Raw genomic sequence first — 17,628 nt, forward strand, 5'->3', positions numbered from 1 at the left:
CGCACCTTTCCTTGCCAGATCTCCCTCGCAGTTTCAGGTAGAAGCATGCAAGGACTGGAATTAGATCAACAGGGTCGGCTCCGTTTCTTATCTGATGATTAGCATTAGCTAGCCTTACAATAACAACAACTACCACTTTATTGGACTGCATCTTTCATTCTCAATTCTGGATTTTTTTCTTAAAAAGAACACTCATTTGACGGCTTCCCCAATAGTACGGGGATTGTAACACCTGTCTTTTACCACATCTTTTGGAGTTTGTAGATTGTATGTATTATTTTGACCGGCTAAGGGCCATTGTTGGTCATGAACATGTCTAAACGCTTAATGGAGAATTCACCACCCATCACTGTTGTAATGAGTTATCGACGCACGTAGCTTAAATGTGTCTGAGTGGAAATGCAACAAATAAATTTTACTTCACTTCATCAGCGGTATGGAGGCTTTGTTACTGTCCTAGATCTAGCAAACACTGTCCGAATATGTACTTTGATTTTGGTCTACTATTTTTCTTACAATCCTGGAATCTGGAGCCAAAATTGCACCCAAACATACATGGGATACTAATCCTCAATCACAATTGACTTTTGAATCTTTCTCTCTCCTTTGTTGTTTCAGCAGGAAAACTAAGCAATTCATCGTGATATTCTGCACTGGTGTCACCACTGACTTGTTATCTCTAAATCTCTAAACCTGGACCAAGCTCTTGCAAGGCATTGGCCCACGTCACCTTGTTTTTGCAGCCGTTAGATCCCTAGAAATTATAATCGGACGATTGTAGCATCAACAAATGCTAGGTTTCTGTAGGAGCTTCCTGAGCAGGCAGCGTCCCTCCAGCTACTCTTCTGTCCCTTCCAGATACTCTCCCTTCCCTTTGCTTGCTCTTTTTTCTCCGACCGCGACGGCTGCAGAAATCGTACAAATTGCCCCATTCGAAACTACAATACTCATACCTTCTCACAACAAAACAACACATGACACTATGTAAAAAATTAAAGAAAGGAGGCACTATATCAGTGACGTAGTAACAAAATACGTCACTAAAATAGAATTAAGTGACTGGCTCCGATGGACACCATGAAGAGACGCGTGCCAATGAAACACGCCTCTGATGTGCGAGTGCTTGTAGCTGGGGACGGGTCTGATCAGAACGCGTCGCTGACGAGGAAACCCGGACCCGAAATTTTTATGAAATGCGATTGAAAGCAGATTCGCATCCGTTCCATCCGTTGGATGAAATGCGATTCCATCCGTTGGATACCTTCTCCCCACGCTCGTCTCTCCCTCCCTCTCCTCTCCCCTCTCTGTTTCCCTCTCCTCAAACACAGGAGTTTGAGCGCGGCGGCGGCGAGATGCGGCGGCCGAGATCCTCCTCCTCCACATGATGTGGCGGCCGCGACCCTTCACCTCCACGCGACGCGGCTGGGGGCGGTCTCCTCTTCCCAGCGAGGGCGACGAGATCCACGGCGGCACCGGGGGCGTCGTCACGGGGACCACGACGGCAATTATCCACAGCAGCAACTGGATCCTCGGCGTGCGGGCGAAGTGGTGGCCAGTAGGCGAATCGATTCAGTCTTCCCCCACCCTCCCCAGACCCCATCACCAACCCTTCCCCAAGTCCGGATCTGGAGCCACCAGAAGCTCGCAACATCAAGGTCAACACGTGCCGCAGGAGCTCGGCCTCCTCCCCTGCGTATCCCATCAAGATGCTTTCGTGCTTAAGTAAAGGTTTTTAGTTCTTCATGTTTTAGGGTTATTTTTCTTTCAGTGCTAGACAAACTCGAATTAACTGTTCTGAATATAAGCTGGATGAACTAGTTAACTTGTTGTTTGTTCACTAATCTCTGAATTTTACCTTACAAAGCAATGCTATTGTCTGCAGCATATCATTATCTGACTAAAATTGTCACATCACTTTTGCGATTGCTGAATTAACTCAGTCTTACTGGGCAGTAGAAAATAGAATTAGTTGAGTCTTCTTATATTTCTGGATTCGGATTATGATGGCACTAGTCCAGCCGTAGGCGAAAATGGTTAATGTTGAATTTCTTTTGTTTCCAGTCCAATGATTTCTGCGTGTGGAGCTGTGAACTTCTCAATAAAGCGCAGGTAAATAGACAACTTTTTGTAGATTACTTTGTAGCCATTGACCTGGCAGCCAGAGAGTATTTTAGCTTCTGTTTGTAGATTACTTTGTTGCCTGAAAGTATTTTAGCTAACATAAATTTTAACCTCATACTGAAGTAGTAATGCCTGAGCTTTATGTATACAACCATATATGTAGCAATTTTATTTTGCTGGAAATCAAATTACTTCATTTGCTAGCCTTAATGAACTAGCTACAAAATTGTTACTCCAAAGGTTATTACTATTCTACTACCATGTTGTTCTTCTCTTATGTTTACATGTGCAGTGGATAGAAATGCACAGATTTGTTCTTCTCTTATGTTATTACTATTCTACTACCTTGCTGCCTCTGCAGGGTTTGTGGCCTGTAGGAGTTATGCTGCGAGAGGCAAACTGATGATGAGGGCAGTGCCTCCAATCCGTGCCAGCTTCCAGCCAGCATTTCCTCAACACTCAAGCTTTCAAGATGCAAACAGGAAGAAACAAACTGTGAGTGGGTTTTCCCTGTCTCGCAAGGAGTTTGCTATACATGTCTGTTTACTATGCTTGACTCTAGCATTGTTATTTTTTTTTTCAGGTTCCTTGCTATCAAAGACAACAAGCTCCACAGATAGAAGCCAAGTAAGCCACCTAGTTCTGATTTTGTAATGGGGAAAAATGTTCATTGCCACTTCATTATTAGTCTAGTACTTGATTACTATGTGATTTAAACTTTTGTCACAGTAATTAAGTACCCTATTAGTTGATGTAATAGCCTGCAGCCTGCCTGCTCACTTCCGAACTGATAAGGCCATATTTTACCCATGTTCTAGTTAGGAAATTTGATTATTTTGTTTCTATGTAGAAATTCCTAGAAGAATCTGCTGAATCCCTGGCTTTTTGAGAAGAAGGTTTATATCTGCATTTGCTTGATCTTCTCAACTTTGATCATTAGTAGATGAGTTATATTCTTCGGTAATTGGAATACTGATAAAAGTCGAACAAACTCGAAGGTCGATGGAGGAGGTATATGACGCTTTGGCTGAACACCTTCTTTCTGTCTTGAAGAATATTGAACGTCTTGACTCAATTTGTGTTGCCATTTATACCATGCCGATACAATGCTCCTAGATTTTTTTTTCCTGAACCACATGACTACTAGATTACTCTGCACTTATAAATTTCCTTGAACTTAGTTGATAATTTCCCTGAAATGATGATTTCTTTCATTTGTTTGCATGCACAAGAATTGTCTCACCTAGCCACCCACTGGTGAAAAGAAGTAAGGACAGGCAAGGCAAAAAAGTAAGTCTAGCTCCTGCAACTCAAAATATATCGGTATATTCTTCATGTGAATGATGCAGAATCCTGAAGTTTCTACTTATACATATATTAACTGTAACTAGAGAGCTGCATTTGGGTTTGAGTTGAGAGGATAATCTCATTAATAGAATGTCAGTCAATTCTTCTAGTGGAAGTAGGAATTCACCATCTAATCTTCCATAATCTGTGTGTTCTTGCTTGAGGTTACCAGGTCTGCTCATTACCATGCTTGACTTGTTTTCCTATTGCCAGGTGCCCTAAATCAGAAAGGGACTGCTTTAGAAGCACACCGACAGTACCCTAGAGAATATCGAATGGAAGCACTTTAGATGTGTGTATTAACAGTATCAATAAGGTACAGGGCCATTATAAATTTTTCTGATATAAAAAAGTTAAATTCTAGAAAACCATCCTGCATTTCTGAACTAAAGGAGCTGCAGGACCTGAGGATATTTTGCAGATAATAAATGTGAGTCCCTTGATCACCGGAAAGTACTCGCTGCCCCATGTTCTGAATCTGATATTTGGAGAGCTAAATTTGTAATGGTGTATGCATGCCAAAATACTAAACTCCCTGTTGTGGTATTGCCTTCTGTCAGGAGAAGGCTCTGGTGATTCAGGAGGCTTCTCAGGTTGTTTTCCCTTTATTTATTTGTTTAGGGTGGACTCCAGCTGATAAAGGGCCGTTGACATTGAAGGACATTTCGTCATTGTGCCATTGTACAACGTAGCACGGGAACTTAACCTGTGCAATTTGCTCCACATAATACTAGCCAGTGCTGACTAATTGTTTCTGCCTACAAATTTCCAGCTTTAGATCAAATTACGGCACTAAAAGCATAGCAGTATACCTAGTACTATATTGCAGCTGAAAATTACTACACTAAAAGCATAGCATGAAAACCTTGAATAGCTGGATTTCATAAGCTATTAACAGTGCTCAAGTTGAAACGATTTCTGTGCAAATGCAATTCCTCTTTTTGCTGGAGATTGATATATTGTCCAAATGCATATGACATAGTGCTAATGGTGGGCTAGTGAACAAGGAGATAATAGTGATGGCTTTAGAGATCACAGTTGATCTGTATGAGTTCAATGGATTAAGCTTGTGTATGACTGCAATTCATGGCTGTGTGTTGTGTATAATGGATAAAACCTGTGTACCTGTAATGTAAGTAATATATATAAAGGATGAAAACTGTGTATTTGTATCTCTTTTTTTTTTAATTTGTCAGAGACGGGAGTTGTGAAAACATGTCACTGATGAGGATCGTATCAGCGACGTTGTTTTCGTATCTCCCGTCACTGCGACCTTATCAGTAACGGGGCCTAGACAAATGCGTCACTGATATTTGTAATCAATGACGGGCTGTTGGTAAAATGCGTCACAGATGACCTTATCAGTGACGTGTTTTGGTAACAGACATCACTGATGATGGGTTGTTAGTGAAGTAGTTTTCCACGTCACCGATGTGAAAATTTAGTGACGGCAAATTTCAGCCGTCACTGATGTTGTTCTACAGCCGTCACTAATATGATATTCTGATGTAGTGGGAAACAGCCTAGGGTGATTAGGTATGCATGTAATTTTCTTAAGATTGACGATAGTGATATTTAGAACTGAGTTTATATAGAGAAATTTTATATCTTATTTGGATCCAAATGCTAATGGATAAAAGTGTTAAACTTTTGAACTAGTCAATACTTAAAAATTTTAGCATGCGTATGAATGCTAATATGTTCTGAAGTTTAATACTCAATTTTAGCTCATCCGATAGACACACATCAGTAGCAGTTAGAACTACAAAACCTTGAGTGATAATATGTGTTAGAAGTTTAACATAGCTCATCCAAATAGGCTATTGATAGACATACAGTAGTAGCAGTTAGAACCACACAACCTTGTGCCCTAAGATTGAACGGATGCACATCATACATTATATTTCAGTTATAACTATGAAGTCAATGATACATTAGATTTTGCAACGTTGCCTTCCATCTGATCGGTTTGGAGATGACAGGTGAAGATAAGTTAGGGGACCGGTGGCACGCAAGGGATGGATGTGGGTAGCACGAGTGATAGAAGGAGGAAAAGGAAGTAGCTGAATGCAAGGCACACGACAATAGCCGGCGGCGCGCTTTCCTGCTGACTTCAGTAGGGAAATCAAGGCACTCGGTGACAAGCATAGCTAATGGATAAGGCAGCGCAATATGTATGCAGAGTGATCCAACAACAACGACTCGGGGAATAGAATAGAACTACCTATTCAACTGAATATTATCCATTCATCTACATAACAGAAAAAAATATTAGAGGAGACACAGATATATCTATGCAACTGAATATTATCCTCTTCCTCTACAACTTCTTTTGATTTTTCACACAACTGTGTAAAATGTATCCAAGACATAAATGGTAGTCATAAAGTTCTCTATCTGAACACGCTGCCAAAGGATCTTCACTTTTCGGCAATTATGGATAGACAATTATACACTGGTCCCTCCAACGTTGGCGCGGCAAGACCACGCCATGGTTTCTAGTAAATTCTAATTTTGCAGGACTGCATATTATGTTAGCCTGAATGATACTCTTGGCCGCAGGAAGCATTTGAGATTGTCTCTGGAAGCACGTCGAAGATAGTCGAAAAGCTTGATCCGTGAGGAATCAATCCATAATGCATTTTACTTCCATTGACACGCCTAGATTTTTTCCTACCCTTTGACTTTATTTTCCAGTGGTGCTACTGCTTCTCACAACTTTATTTTGGAGGTGAAAGTAGTTATTAAGTGCCGTGTTCTCACAAACGCCGCACTTGAGGTGTGCATCGTTTACATAGTTTTTTTTATTGTGGTGACACCAGTGCAGAACATGTAAAATAGACCTAGGTTAAATTTATCTTTTTGCCTCAGAATCTGGTGTATTGTGGTGATTTCTCTCTTTTTTCTTCCTTTAGAATTATGAGAGGGAGAAAGAGATTGGGGTACTGAACTTTTTAGTATGCTAGCGATGTATTCTTCCTGTTTGCACCATTAGATTGTGATCCTGAAAATAATCTAAACACCATCAATTTGTCTGAAAGTTGTGAGCCTGAATATTTTTTTTGTTAGATGTTTCATGATTGTATTCTTCTTTTACGCAGATATTTCAAATTTGTCAGATCCTACACCAATTGTAACTACTCGTACCGAATTAGTCAGAACAGAAGAAAAGTACCAAAAAATACTCGGTTAGGACTCCTGAACTTGTATCCGACTAGAATTTTCATGTAATTATGTCCCCCCAAACTATATAAGAGCGGGTAGGGATCCTCTCCAAAGAGATCAACCAGATCAACAACTAAGGCAATACAAACCACCACACAGGGTATAGGGTATTATGCCGTTGGCGATCTGAACCTGTCTAAACATTATATTTCTTGCACCTTCGAGTTACTGATCTCGGCGACATCCTACCTACAATTCACCACCTCGAGAGTATCCCTCAGTGGATTTGGCTGTAAAACACCGACAAAATTAAAAGAAACTCGATAAACATTCCGAAAATCTGGATTCGTAGAGGTGATGCTGTGCAGTTCAGAGTGACAAGGTAGTCCTGACTTGTGTTTTATTCTGCATGTTTGTGAAATTGTGTTATTGAATTAGGTTTAGATAAGCAAATTCTTCCAGGCTAATGTAATGTGCATGTGTTGATAGGTGCATGAGGATTTTATTTTTATCTGGCCGTAGCAACGCATGAGCAGTGGAGGCGGTGGCGTTCTATGGTTGGAGCTGTAGCAAGAATCGATGGAGAGAGGTGAGGCCATGGTGGTGATGTTGGAGCTTGATGATTTTGGAGATGGATTTAGCGTGCTGCTGCTACTGCTGTTGTGCTATTGGAAGGAAGAAGGCTAGCTGGGTGGCTTTTCAGCTCCTGGTGCTTGCAGGCAAGAAGGAAGAGCTACTGGTTGGTGCTGCTTGGTGGAGACAAGAACAGAGGAGAGTTGAACTCCTCGGAATTGAACTCCCATGTAATTCCCTTTCCCTTCTCTAATTTACTTTAAGGTTGCTTTCGATTATGTTTTAGACATGTTGCACCCATAATAATTGCGGCAGTTCCTAACAGCAAGAAATGATTCATTTTGATTAAATGGAGCCACGGTCACCTATAACATGTCTTTGGATAGCGCTGGGATCGGAGTAGTAATAGCATAACTTGAAGATGGGAGTATAGTACTAGCATAACTTGAAGTTCTTTCAGCAAGAGTGGCAGGTATGCATATGGTATAAATATACGGTTTTCTTTTACCTTGTCTTCAGTTTTTCTTATTGTGAACTTGCTCTATGGTGAACACAGATATAAACATTTATGCCTGTAGTATTTGTCTGACATGTACCCATGTGTTCACTATTCTTGGGGCACCAATGCAGTGTTTATGAGTGAGCCAATTGTGCAGCTAGCTTGTCCTGTCTCATGTGGGAGTCCATCCATGCACATTAGAAGCTTATGTTTTTATAATATACCATTTCAATCAATCATCTTGGCACGTACGAGTACTGGATGATGATTTTTTTTAAAATTTGCTCGATCCATCTTGGCCAGTATGTGTACTAGATGAGGATTTTTTTTTTAATTCTTGCTAGATTGATCTTGGAAAGTATCAGTACTAGATGAGGATTTTCACATGAATTATTTCCTAAGATATATGAAGGTCAATTCAGATTCTCACAATTCCTTCTATCTAGAAAGAAAACTGAATGATAGGCCTCACAAATAAATAACTTCAGAAAACAATAATTATCTTACCTTTGGAACCAATACCCTGTCCCAATAATGCAGAAACATAATGAAAATACTAATTTTAGAGATTAGTGTAGTCTAAACAAATTTGTGCGTAATGTGGATGTGCGTCCAAATTAAGTTTGTGACTGTAATTCAAGATAATATACGAGTGAATGGATTTTTTTTCCAGAACATACACTTAGCTATCTACATTTTGGCATTTGATTGGAACCAGATCTGTACGGACAAAGGAATGTATTCTGAACTTTTACGCTGTCACATAGAGCTAAGGGCAGCTGAATAATTATGGTCCAGCAAGGCCAGGCTACCCCTTCTTCCAGAATATACACTTTATTGTATGTATTTTGGCGTTGTTGATTACTTTGCTTACATGTTAATATCAATAGACTTGATAATATTTTTTGTTGCCTATGATCTATGTATTGTTGCCAATATTTTTATTGCCCAACGCACGCCCACGGACCTAGTCTAGAATTTGAAATTGGTATGAGTGCATCCAATATTAACTGTTTAGATGTTTTAGGAATTAATATTAAAAACTTCCACCAATGCTAAGCGGTATTCAACTTGCTACTGCACCCCTCCCACGATTCCAACCCCTACTGCTCTGTACTGGTTGCATTCACCGCGCCCCTCCGCTTCTCCATCGCTCCCTGCCACCCCTCCACCACCACACCGCGCAGCTCCACTGCCGTGCCGCTCCCTGTGCCCTTCGCCACTGCTCTGCTCCCCATGCCCCTCCTGTTCCGCTGCGTCGCTCCCCATGCCCTTTGTCGCTGCCACTATACTCCCCCGCGCCCCTACGACACAGTGCCTTTACCCCAGGCCCCTTCTACTCCTCTACGGCCCCTCCGCCACCGCTCCCCCACGCCCCTCCACCCCTCCTCGCACCCCTCCGTCACGGTGCCGCTACGCCGCGCACCTCCAGCTCCTTCGCGCCCCTCATCAGCTGTTGCGCCGCTCCCCTACACCCTCCTGCTCGTCTGTGTCCCTCAGCAGCCGGTGCCGCTCCCGCACTGGTCTGGAGAGCGTGGACCATTATTCGTTGCTGGTTATTCGAGGCAGTGCCTAATGGGGGGCTATTAATAGTCACATGTGTGGCTGGTAGCACTGGTATCACATAAAGAAAGAAAAATAAGATGGGCTCTCTGTACGCCGCCCAAGGAAGAAAAATAAGATGGGCTCTGTACATGGCTACTTTGTTCATAAGCATATGATTACAAGTGGGCTTAGTGGATTTGATGACTCAATGTATGCACCATGAACAAGTAATTCTTTGATATTTACTTTTAGAAAAAAATGCTCTCCTTTATCCATTATCGTTTCCTGTGATTTACACTTCCATTTTTTTTCTATTTCTCATTTTCTCAAAATAATTCTTGGTCCATTGGCATTTTCCATCACCGTTTTAACCCCAACTGAAAAATATGGCCACCAGAATAGTAAATTACAAAATATTTTACTTTTACTTTGTGCTCCTGGTGGGATTTATTTTTTTTGATTCTATGGCAAATATTTCAACATAAAAGCTAGACAATATGCAGACAATGTTTGAGAAAAAAACTAGGCGCTATAGTTTTTTAGTACATACAAATGAACTAGTCAAAACTGGATTTGCAAAATCATGGGTCCAAAACATTACTTATTTGTGACAAGAGAGAGTACAGTTTTACTCTTTTAGCAATATTCAGTTAAATGTTATAATTTTATGACGTAAAGTATTTATAGGTGCAAAAATATTTCAAGAAGAACCAGGAATAGTCACAATCCAAAAGTTGCCACTTTTTCAAATTTATATGGAGTCCAGCTTCAGGTTAACCACGATGATATAATCCTTACCATAGCTGATGTTTTGGAGTATAAAGAAAATACATGGGCTGATGTAACAATCCGGTTGACCCAAGTGCTTTCTTTACTCCAGGTTAACCACGATGAAAGTATATAAGAAAATGCTATGCATACATGGGGTTACATAAAATTAATATCAGATTTTTTAAAAATGTTTTTCTTATTTGGAAGAAACATGTATTACTTTCAAATATTGACATAATAAAATGAAATAAAATAAAAATAATCATGTAAAAATTAAGCTTTTATTAGGTTTGCATTTTGAACGGTCAGGGAATTAAAATAAGTCAAAACATTGTTTACATGGTCGTATTGGATAAAGTGAATGATTGGAGTAGCAAAATGTCTTTATTAATTAACTTATTGTCTGTAGGATAGGCCACCCCTCACATTACATTTGATGGCCGAATTCTTCATTTTGGCAGTTTTTGGGTAAGCGTACATTATTATTATCATACTAGTTGAATGCCCGTGCGTTGCTACGGGTGATAATACTTTTTTATAAGAATTATTTATTATAGCTTATTGCATTGAGTAAGCAAGGATAAAAAATAATACACAATTTAACACCCAACACTCCAAGCTATTTCAATCAATGTTCAATATGGTGTAAAATATTAAGTTAGTCAAATTAGTCTATGAGAAGTAAAACTCTTGCGGCTAAAAGATTGTCCAAATTTCTTAGAGGGGGGGCCTAATATGGGCCTGACAAAAAAAATTTAACCCATCAAAAAGCAGTATTAACGAGAGGACCATCTATATTTGTACGAGTTCATGCACATGGCAAACAAAGCAAATGACAAAAGCACAATGTATCAAAATGCACGAGGTCAAATTCCGTCTTCTTTTGACACCCAGAACCTGTGCAGAAGACCCTTCTTCTCTTTCTATATTTGGTTCTCAAGGCTCGGGAATTCTATCGTGTTGTATGCCATATCAAGCACGATTGGATTGCATGGCACTGTTTGGAAGGGCGGTGGGAAATTGGGAATTGCGCGATGCGACATGGACCGTGTTTGGCTCACCGATTGCTGATTCATAGCTCTCTAGTATATCAAGAAGATACTTGTTCTTGTGCAAGATACCGGTATATCATTAGTACCTGTTATTAAAAAATGTTCGGTAATAGCTTGGCTTGCTGTGCTAATAATAATGAAGATAGGTTGAAAATGGTTACTGGCAGCTAGACATATCAGGCTACTCAAACTGCCAGGTTGCTACTCAAAGTATCGCCAGAGGCACTTATCACTCCAAGAATAGTATTTAAAAAAGCAAAAGCCAAATTAGTGTCAACCTTTGGGCATTCAGTTACTTGTCCAAAACTTTGCCATCGTACAACAGTCGACATAAACATCAGAAGTAATTCAGTGCAAACCTAGATCTTCAGGGTATCCTACCAATGCTGCAATGCTTATGTGGACAAATTTCATAATGATAACATACCTTTGTTTTATCATCAAGTGAAATAGTTGAGACTCCTTTTGAAAGTTTTAAAGGAACACTATACTCCTCCATAATACCCGTCACATGTTCTATGCAGCTATTGGATCTACAATTGTCGGATAAAGACTTCAGATCTTGGATTAAAGCATGTGAAAAATGAGCATGTGTTATAAATTGAGAGCTTTTTCTACAGTAGAACCATAAAAGCCATATTTTGAGAAAGCCAAAAAAGTCAATTGACTTGGGATTCGATTTGCTTGAACTTAGGGGAGACCAAAACCTATGTTATTAGATTAACTGGACAGCAAATAAAACTCCTGTATCTAGTGTCTAGTTATCACATTAATACTCCTCAAGATCCAAAGAAGTATATGAATAAAAAGTTTGCAAGCTGTCGGTTCAGTGTCAAAACCTTGTCAGGACTGTTCGCAAGCTGCTGTGAAAAACCAGTGAGAGTTCGTTCATGACAGAATAATGCATATGCTTCTGCCCTTTTGCTAGCAGAACTATATGACTTCGCCAAAAAGAAACATCTGTCTGCACAATTATTGAAAGTGAAACTTTGCTAAGCAGCAGAAGGATTTATACAAACGGGGTGATTTGGAAAAAGAAAGTGTAAACTAACTATGCAAGTGATTTACATTAAGCTCTTCGATAACCTGATTGTGTTTTGGTACATATAGATAATTGGTGAATAGCCCGTAGCAAGGCATACAAACCAACATGTCAACATGTCAAAGGGTGAAAAACTCACTACCAAAAAATAGTTCAGGAACAGATTTATCGCCAAAGGAGAGACAATGGATGCAAAGAAAGGTAGTTGTTAAAGAGTTTGTTATACTTGGGATAGAGTATTACAAACCTCGCAGCTCTGAAAGCCGAGCCTGTCAGCTCATACTCATGAATAAAAGAGTACTCCTCTTCATTTTTATTTCTGCCAGAGCTAAAAAAAATCTGTCAAGTCCGTTGTATTCTGCAAAAGGTAGTGACGGGTCCAAGGACCCGGGATCCCCAGTAGGCTCACTTCTCATTGACCAGTCCAAGACCGCGTCTAGAACAGGCACCCATCCGTATAAGGCAACAACTTTATCTGGACCGTCTCGGCCCACAACCCCGACTGACAACTCAGTCGAGATGACCAAGACCCATATCCTCGACTGTTGGGACGGTTAGAGGCCGGGTCCGTATGAAGGCTTTGACCGAGGACTCCGACTGGGCTCCGTCTTACACGTGCCCGTCTTCCCGACCGGCAGGCTGGTCGGGAGGCCAGACCCAGCTTACCAGCGGCCCCAGGAGTAGGTACGAAGGATAAGGATGAGCTTCGGGATCAACCTGTCGTACACAACCAACCACTCCCTCCACAGGGGTTAAAGTCGCCTTTGCTGTGGCAGCAGGGCGCCACTACTCTACCTGCCCGTCCTCGTGAAAGGACGGGACGAAACATCATAATGATACGACCGCCGTCACGACAAAGTGGCCGGGCAAGGTGCCAAGGATGGCGCGTGATAGCCGTACCGTATCTATCGACACCCCTACGACCGCTGACCGACAGGGCATGATGCGCGGGGACAAGACAAGACGATTGCCCATGATGCAGAACATAGACGGTAGTCATCGGAAGACTCAGACTCACAGGATGAGAAGACCCGACTGACGAAGCTGACGACCCCGACCGACGGGGTCGGGAGTGTTTTCTTTCTATCCTCACACCCTTAGCTCCCCTGTAACAAAGCCTCCCTTGGACTATAAAAGGGAGGGTCTTCCATCTAGGAAATAAGGCAGACAACTCATCAGATCCGATCTCTTGATAGACCTAAACCATAGACTCTCGAATCTCATAGCTTCCGCTCGAGGCTTGTAACTCCCCAACTCTCACGAACACCTGGGCTCAAGTAATACATCCGACTGACCCCCGACTGGACGTAGGGCATGATTGCCTGAACTAGTATAGATCTTGAGTCATTGTGTGCTAGGCCATATCCGATCACAACGCGTGATGCACACTTCGAGTAGGTTTAGCTATCGGCCATTTCCGGAACCGATAGTTTGGCGCCGTCCATGGGGAGGACATAGTGCATCCACCTTCCTAGTGATCTGATGGCCTCCATCTACGGCACCTCCGACCTCGTGAGCCTGGGTGGTACAATCCGCTTTGGCTCGCTGGAGTTTCCCGTGGCCCCGTGCATTGGGTTGTGAGAACCTCCCATCTTCGCACCCTTCCAGGCCTTCCGCTTTGGAAGCCTAGACTTTGTTGCTGATCGTCTCGGCACACTTCGTTTCCATGAGGAGCCCATTCCTCTAACATCGCTCGAGGGAGACACTCCCTCGAACGGGCCGCTGGCCGACCTCGACACTGAGGCGCTGGCGCGGCGCATCGAGCTCATGCTCGGCGCCGACCCCTCAGCGAGCGATGTGGACCTGGTCCTGTTCTCGATGCACAACTTCTTTGACCAACTGTCCGGTGGGACCCCGCAATCCCCAGTGTGCTCACCGCGCAGCCTCACGAACGCCACTGGCATACATGCCAAGGAGCTCCCAAGAACCATGCCGCTACCTTTGCTCGCGACCAAGCTTGTGGGCATGATAGGGTATTGTGACACCCTAGGTGTCAAAATTGTAAAACATTAGGAAAGAATGTGTAATGTAGGTATTGGATTGAGTGACATTGAATGAATGTGTGGAAATAAGGACTTATGTTTAATTTTTCAAAAATATGAGTCCTTTTATGCAAAATATTTGAATTACAAAGGTAAATTTTAAATTCTATGAGGGGTTAAAGTGTAAGAATAATAGTCATCATTGCAGTATATAAAATTTGCAATTAAGTCCAAAAATACATGAAATTTACCCTAATAAGGACAAAAACTTTATAAAGTTTGAATTAAGTCCAAAGTTTTAAAATAAAGCTCTATCCTTTGAGTTTTTGAATTTGAACCCTAAATAAAAGTTGTAGGTTTCGAAAAGTTCTACAATTCTTATTTTGATCATTTTCTCATTTGAGATATAAAATAGTGAGAAAATCTGGTTTTTCATTGAGGTCCCTGGAGTTTTTGAAACTTCACATCAGCCCCTAGAGCCCCCCCTTTCTTCTTCCTCTGCTCCCCCTCTGCCGCGCAGTAGTGCCGCCGCTGGCCACCGTGCTGTGCCGCCTGAGGCCCCTCTGCCTCTCCTGTCCTCCACGCGTCGCCCCCGAGCTCGCCCACCGCCTTAACCCTTCCTACTGGCCTTCCCCGAGCGCGCCACGCCGCTCCGCCGCCCGACTGAGCCGCCACCTTGCCGTCGCAGGCCGCCACCGCTCACCGCCGCTGCAGCTCTGCCGGCGCCACCTCCTGCTCTGGCAGCTCCCACGCGTCGCCCACAGGCCGGCCGCCGCCCTAGCTCTTCTCCTCTGGCCTTCTTCCGCGCACGCCACGCCGTCCCGCCTCTGCCCGAGCACCGCTCGGCCGCCACGTCGCGCCGCCGGTCGACAGCAGCTGCTCCGGCTCGCCGTGCCTCTTCTTAGTCCCACAGCATAACCAGGAGCCCTCTTCGACTACTTCTATCCACTCGCACGACCGCAGTTTGCTTTCTCGACTTCTTCTCCACTTGACCACCGCCGCACTCGCCATCTGCCGTCGACCACCGTGCCGTGGACAGCCCACCCCGCCCCTTCTCAAGCCACACCATCATCTCCAGTAGCTTCGCCATGATCCCGTGAAGCTCACCAGCCCCTCCATCGCTGCCCTTGAGCACCGCATCCACCTCGCCGACGAGCTCCCCCTTCACCGCCGCCTCGGGTCGCCGTCGTTCCACCCCCTCCGGTCAACCCCGACCATCACATCACCCCCAGCAAGGTCCGTGCTAGCCCCCTGGTCCTTCCTTCCTGGAATTTGGCTGGCAAGACTCGGCTTTTCTTCCCCAGCGAGCCAAGGACTCGATTGCAATGATTTAAATCTTTCTAAGGGTCTGACTGCAAGATTTCAATCCATCCCTTCAATTCAAATCAGTGATCTTTAGAAATGTGTAAGAATTCGTAGGAAATTCAGAAAAATGTCAAACTAGTTTTGTTTGAATCCTTGAAGTAAGCTCTACAACTTTTGTGTTATAACCTTGAGCTGAATAAGTAAATATTTTGAATTAGAATAAATACTAGGAAATGGGTGTGCTAATTAGATCTTTTGATCCATAGCTATACTATTGTTGAAATTTGAAACCTAGGATGTGTGTCTCATGTATAGCTTTATGTAAAATTTATAGACTTAGAACTGTTCCCTAGCTATGATGTTTAAGTGTTTGTTTTATATTGATGAAAGCTTTAGGATTTATTCAAGGGTGAATCTGTTAGTGTTTGTAGCTGAAAATTTTATTCTAACTTTCTTTCAGCATGTGTAATCCATGATAAAATTTTGGATACCAGTAGCATAGGTTAGACTAAGATATAAATTTAAGCTTAGATTTAAAGATAAATCATGAATAATAGTTCTAGTATATGAAAATTTATGAAATTAAATTAGAGTGTTACTTTTAAGTAGAGTAATATGTTCACCAAATTTCAGCACAAGATCTTGTGTAGAACTTCTGATATAAATAGATCTTAATATCACAATGTTGTTTTTGTTTATTTTATAGCATAATTGCTATAAGGATAAAAATCTTGATAAAATCACAGTAGCTTAGATTCAGATTAACCTTTCTCCACTAAAATTTTTATCCTTAGATTTGCAGTAGATCAAACTAGGAAAATAGTTCATGATCTAAATGTTGTTTGATTAAGGAAATAGTACATGATCTAAATAGTTCAGATCACATGTCATTTAATGCAATTAGGTAATTATGTTTATACTCGATAAATGATTACCCAGTATGAGAATAGATGATATGTTTGCTAAATAGGATGTTTGTTTATTAGATTGCAACTTTATCGTGAAAAGAAATGGAAATGTATGCATTTCCTCAACTGTGATGTTTGCATATCATATAGACTCGACAACTCTCGCTGACGGAGATTACCAGCTGATCCTGGAACCAGAAGAAGGAATTTCTGAAGATCCCGGAAACATCACCAGAGATCTAACAGAAGCCCCGAATGTAACATTCAGGTATTAGAATTATAAACCCACTAAATTCTAGTATTAAGTGTGCATGTTGATCATGTGTATGTGTGTTTAACTTGGAATGCTAAAGGGAAAAGGACATTAATGTAATTCTGAAAAATTTGGGTCCTTTAGTGTTAAATGGGAGAGAATGGGAGGTAAAATCAAAACATATGAAGGTTGTATGGTAAAAGTGAAGAACTTGCTTTTAAGTCGCAAATATAAGTGAAACTACCCCTAGGATGTAAGTGTAGTGTAGTTTTTAAATAGGATTTAATTAAAGTTTAAAACTTTGCCAGGTTTTATGTTAGTTTCAAATCCTTAGCTCTTCTGCAACTGAACCTTAAAGAAAAGTTGTAGATCTTGTTAAACCCTACACTTTTTCTTTTGGGCACTTTTTCATTTGAGCTATGGTTTGAAAGTTATCTAGTCTTTACAGTAGAGTCCCTGCACTTTTGGAGAATCACAGATCAGTCCTCATCATCTTCCTCCAGCCCCGGCTCCTCTGTTTCTTCTCTGCGCCGCCCTCGCCGGCCATGTGCCGTGCACCCACCGCCCTCGCGCCGCTCTGAGCTGTGCCACGTGCCATCCCAGCACCCGCGCCGCCGCTCCCCGTCCTCGCGCTGGCTTGTTCTCGCCTCTCCACATCGCGCCGCCGCCGCCCGAGCCGCCACGCATGCCGCCGGCGTCACCAGCTCCTGCTCGCGTGTGCAACGCCTCTCTTGGCCTTAAGACATGCTCAGCTGTTGCTCTGCGATCTTCCTTACTCACCCGAGCACCTTTAGTCCACAGCATTTTCCCTTCTCGAGCGTAGCCCCTCGCCGGACCTCCACCGCAACCCCTGGCCGCCGTCGTCAGCCGCCCACGCCGCCTTCGAGCCCCGATCCAGTGCTGTTAGAGCACCGCCACGACCCACTGGTGCTCCCTGGCCCATCCAATTTCATTCTCCCGCACCCAAACATCGTCTCCCGTAGCGCCGGTGAGCTCAAAGCTCCGCCGCCGCTCGGCCTCGCCATCGACCTGCTGATACAGAGCCTCTTAGCCCCGGCCAAGCAC

The 17,628-nt window shown here is 42.6% G+C and overlaps 1 protein-coding gene across 13 annotated transcripts; it reads left to right on the plus strand.

Moving 5' to 3' along the window:
* Positions 1-1,252: 1,252 nt before the first annotated feature.
* LOC112889478 lies at positions 1,253-4,640 on the plus strand. 13 transcript variants are annotated; one of them, XR_003228118.1, is made up of 7 exons: positions 1,253-1,655; positions 2,062-2,109; positions 2,483-2,616; positions 2,705-2,748; positions 2,972-3,132; positions 3,354-3,411; positions 3,682-4,640. XR_003228118.1 is itself a non-coding variant. In XM_025956148.1 (5 exons), the coding sequence occupies exons 1-5, from the start codon at positions 1,382-1,384 to the stop codon at positions 3,688-3,690; spliced, it is 570 nt and encodes a 189-aa protein (XP_025811933.1). In that variant the 5' UTR covers positions 1,253-1,381; the 3' UTR covers positions 3,691-4,640. The 13 variants fall into 13 exon arrangements, 1 of the variants encoding a protein (XP_025811933.1); XR_003228120.1 differs by having other exon boundaries at positions 2,972-3,017; XR_003228113.1 differs by lacking the exons at positions 2,062-2,109; positions 2,972-3,132 and having other exon boundaries at positions 1,253-1,722; positions 2,499-2,616; positions 3,682-3,784; positions 3,870-3,898; positions 4,029-4,634.
* The last annotated feature ends 12,988 nt before the right edge of the window (positions 4,641-17,628 follow it).

This window comes from Panicum hallii, chromosome 4 (assembly GCF_002211085.1).
Source record: "Panicum hallii strain FIL2 chromosome 4, PHallii_v3.1, whole genome shotgun sequence".
Lineage (NCBI taxonomy): Eukaryota > Viridiplantae > Streptophyta > Magnoliopsida > Poales > Poaceae > Panicum > Panicum hallii.

What these genes read in the sequence shown, in the direction of transcription:
- LOC112889478 (XM_025956148.1), top strand. Translation starts at nt 1,382, where the DNA reads ATGATGTGGCGGCCGCGACCCTTCACCTCCACGCGACGCGGCTGGGGG. An exon ending in CAAGATGCTTTCGTGCTTAA is followed by an intron (nt 1,723 to 2,498) that starts GTAAAGGTTTTT and finishes TGTGGCCTGTAG; the next exon opens with GAGTTATGCTGCGAGAGGCA. An exon ending in GCTCCACAGATAGAAGCCAA is followed by an intron (nt 2,749 to 3,353) that starts GTAAGCCACCTA and finishes TGCATGCACAAG; the next exon opens with AATTGTCTCACCTAGCCACC.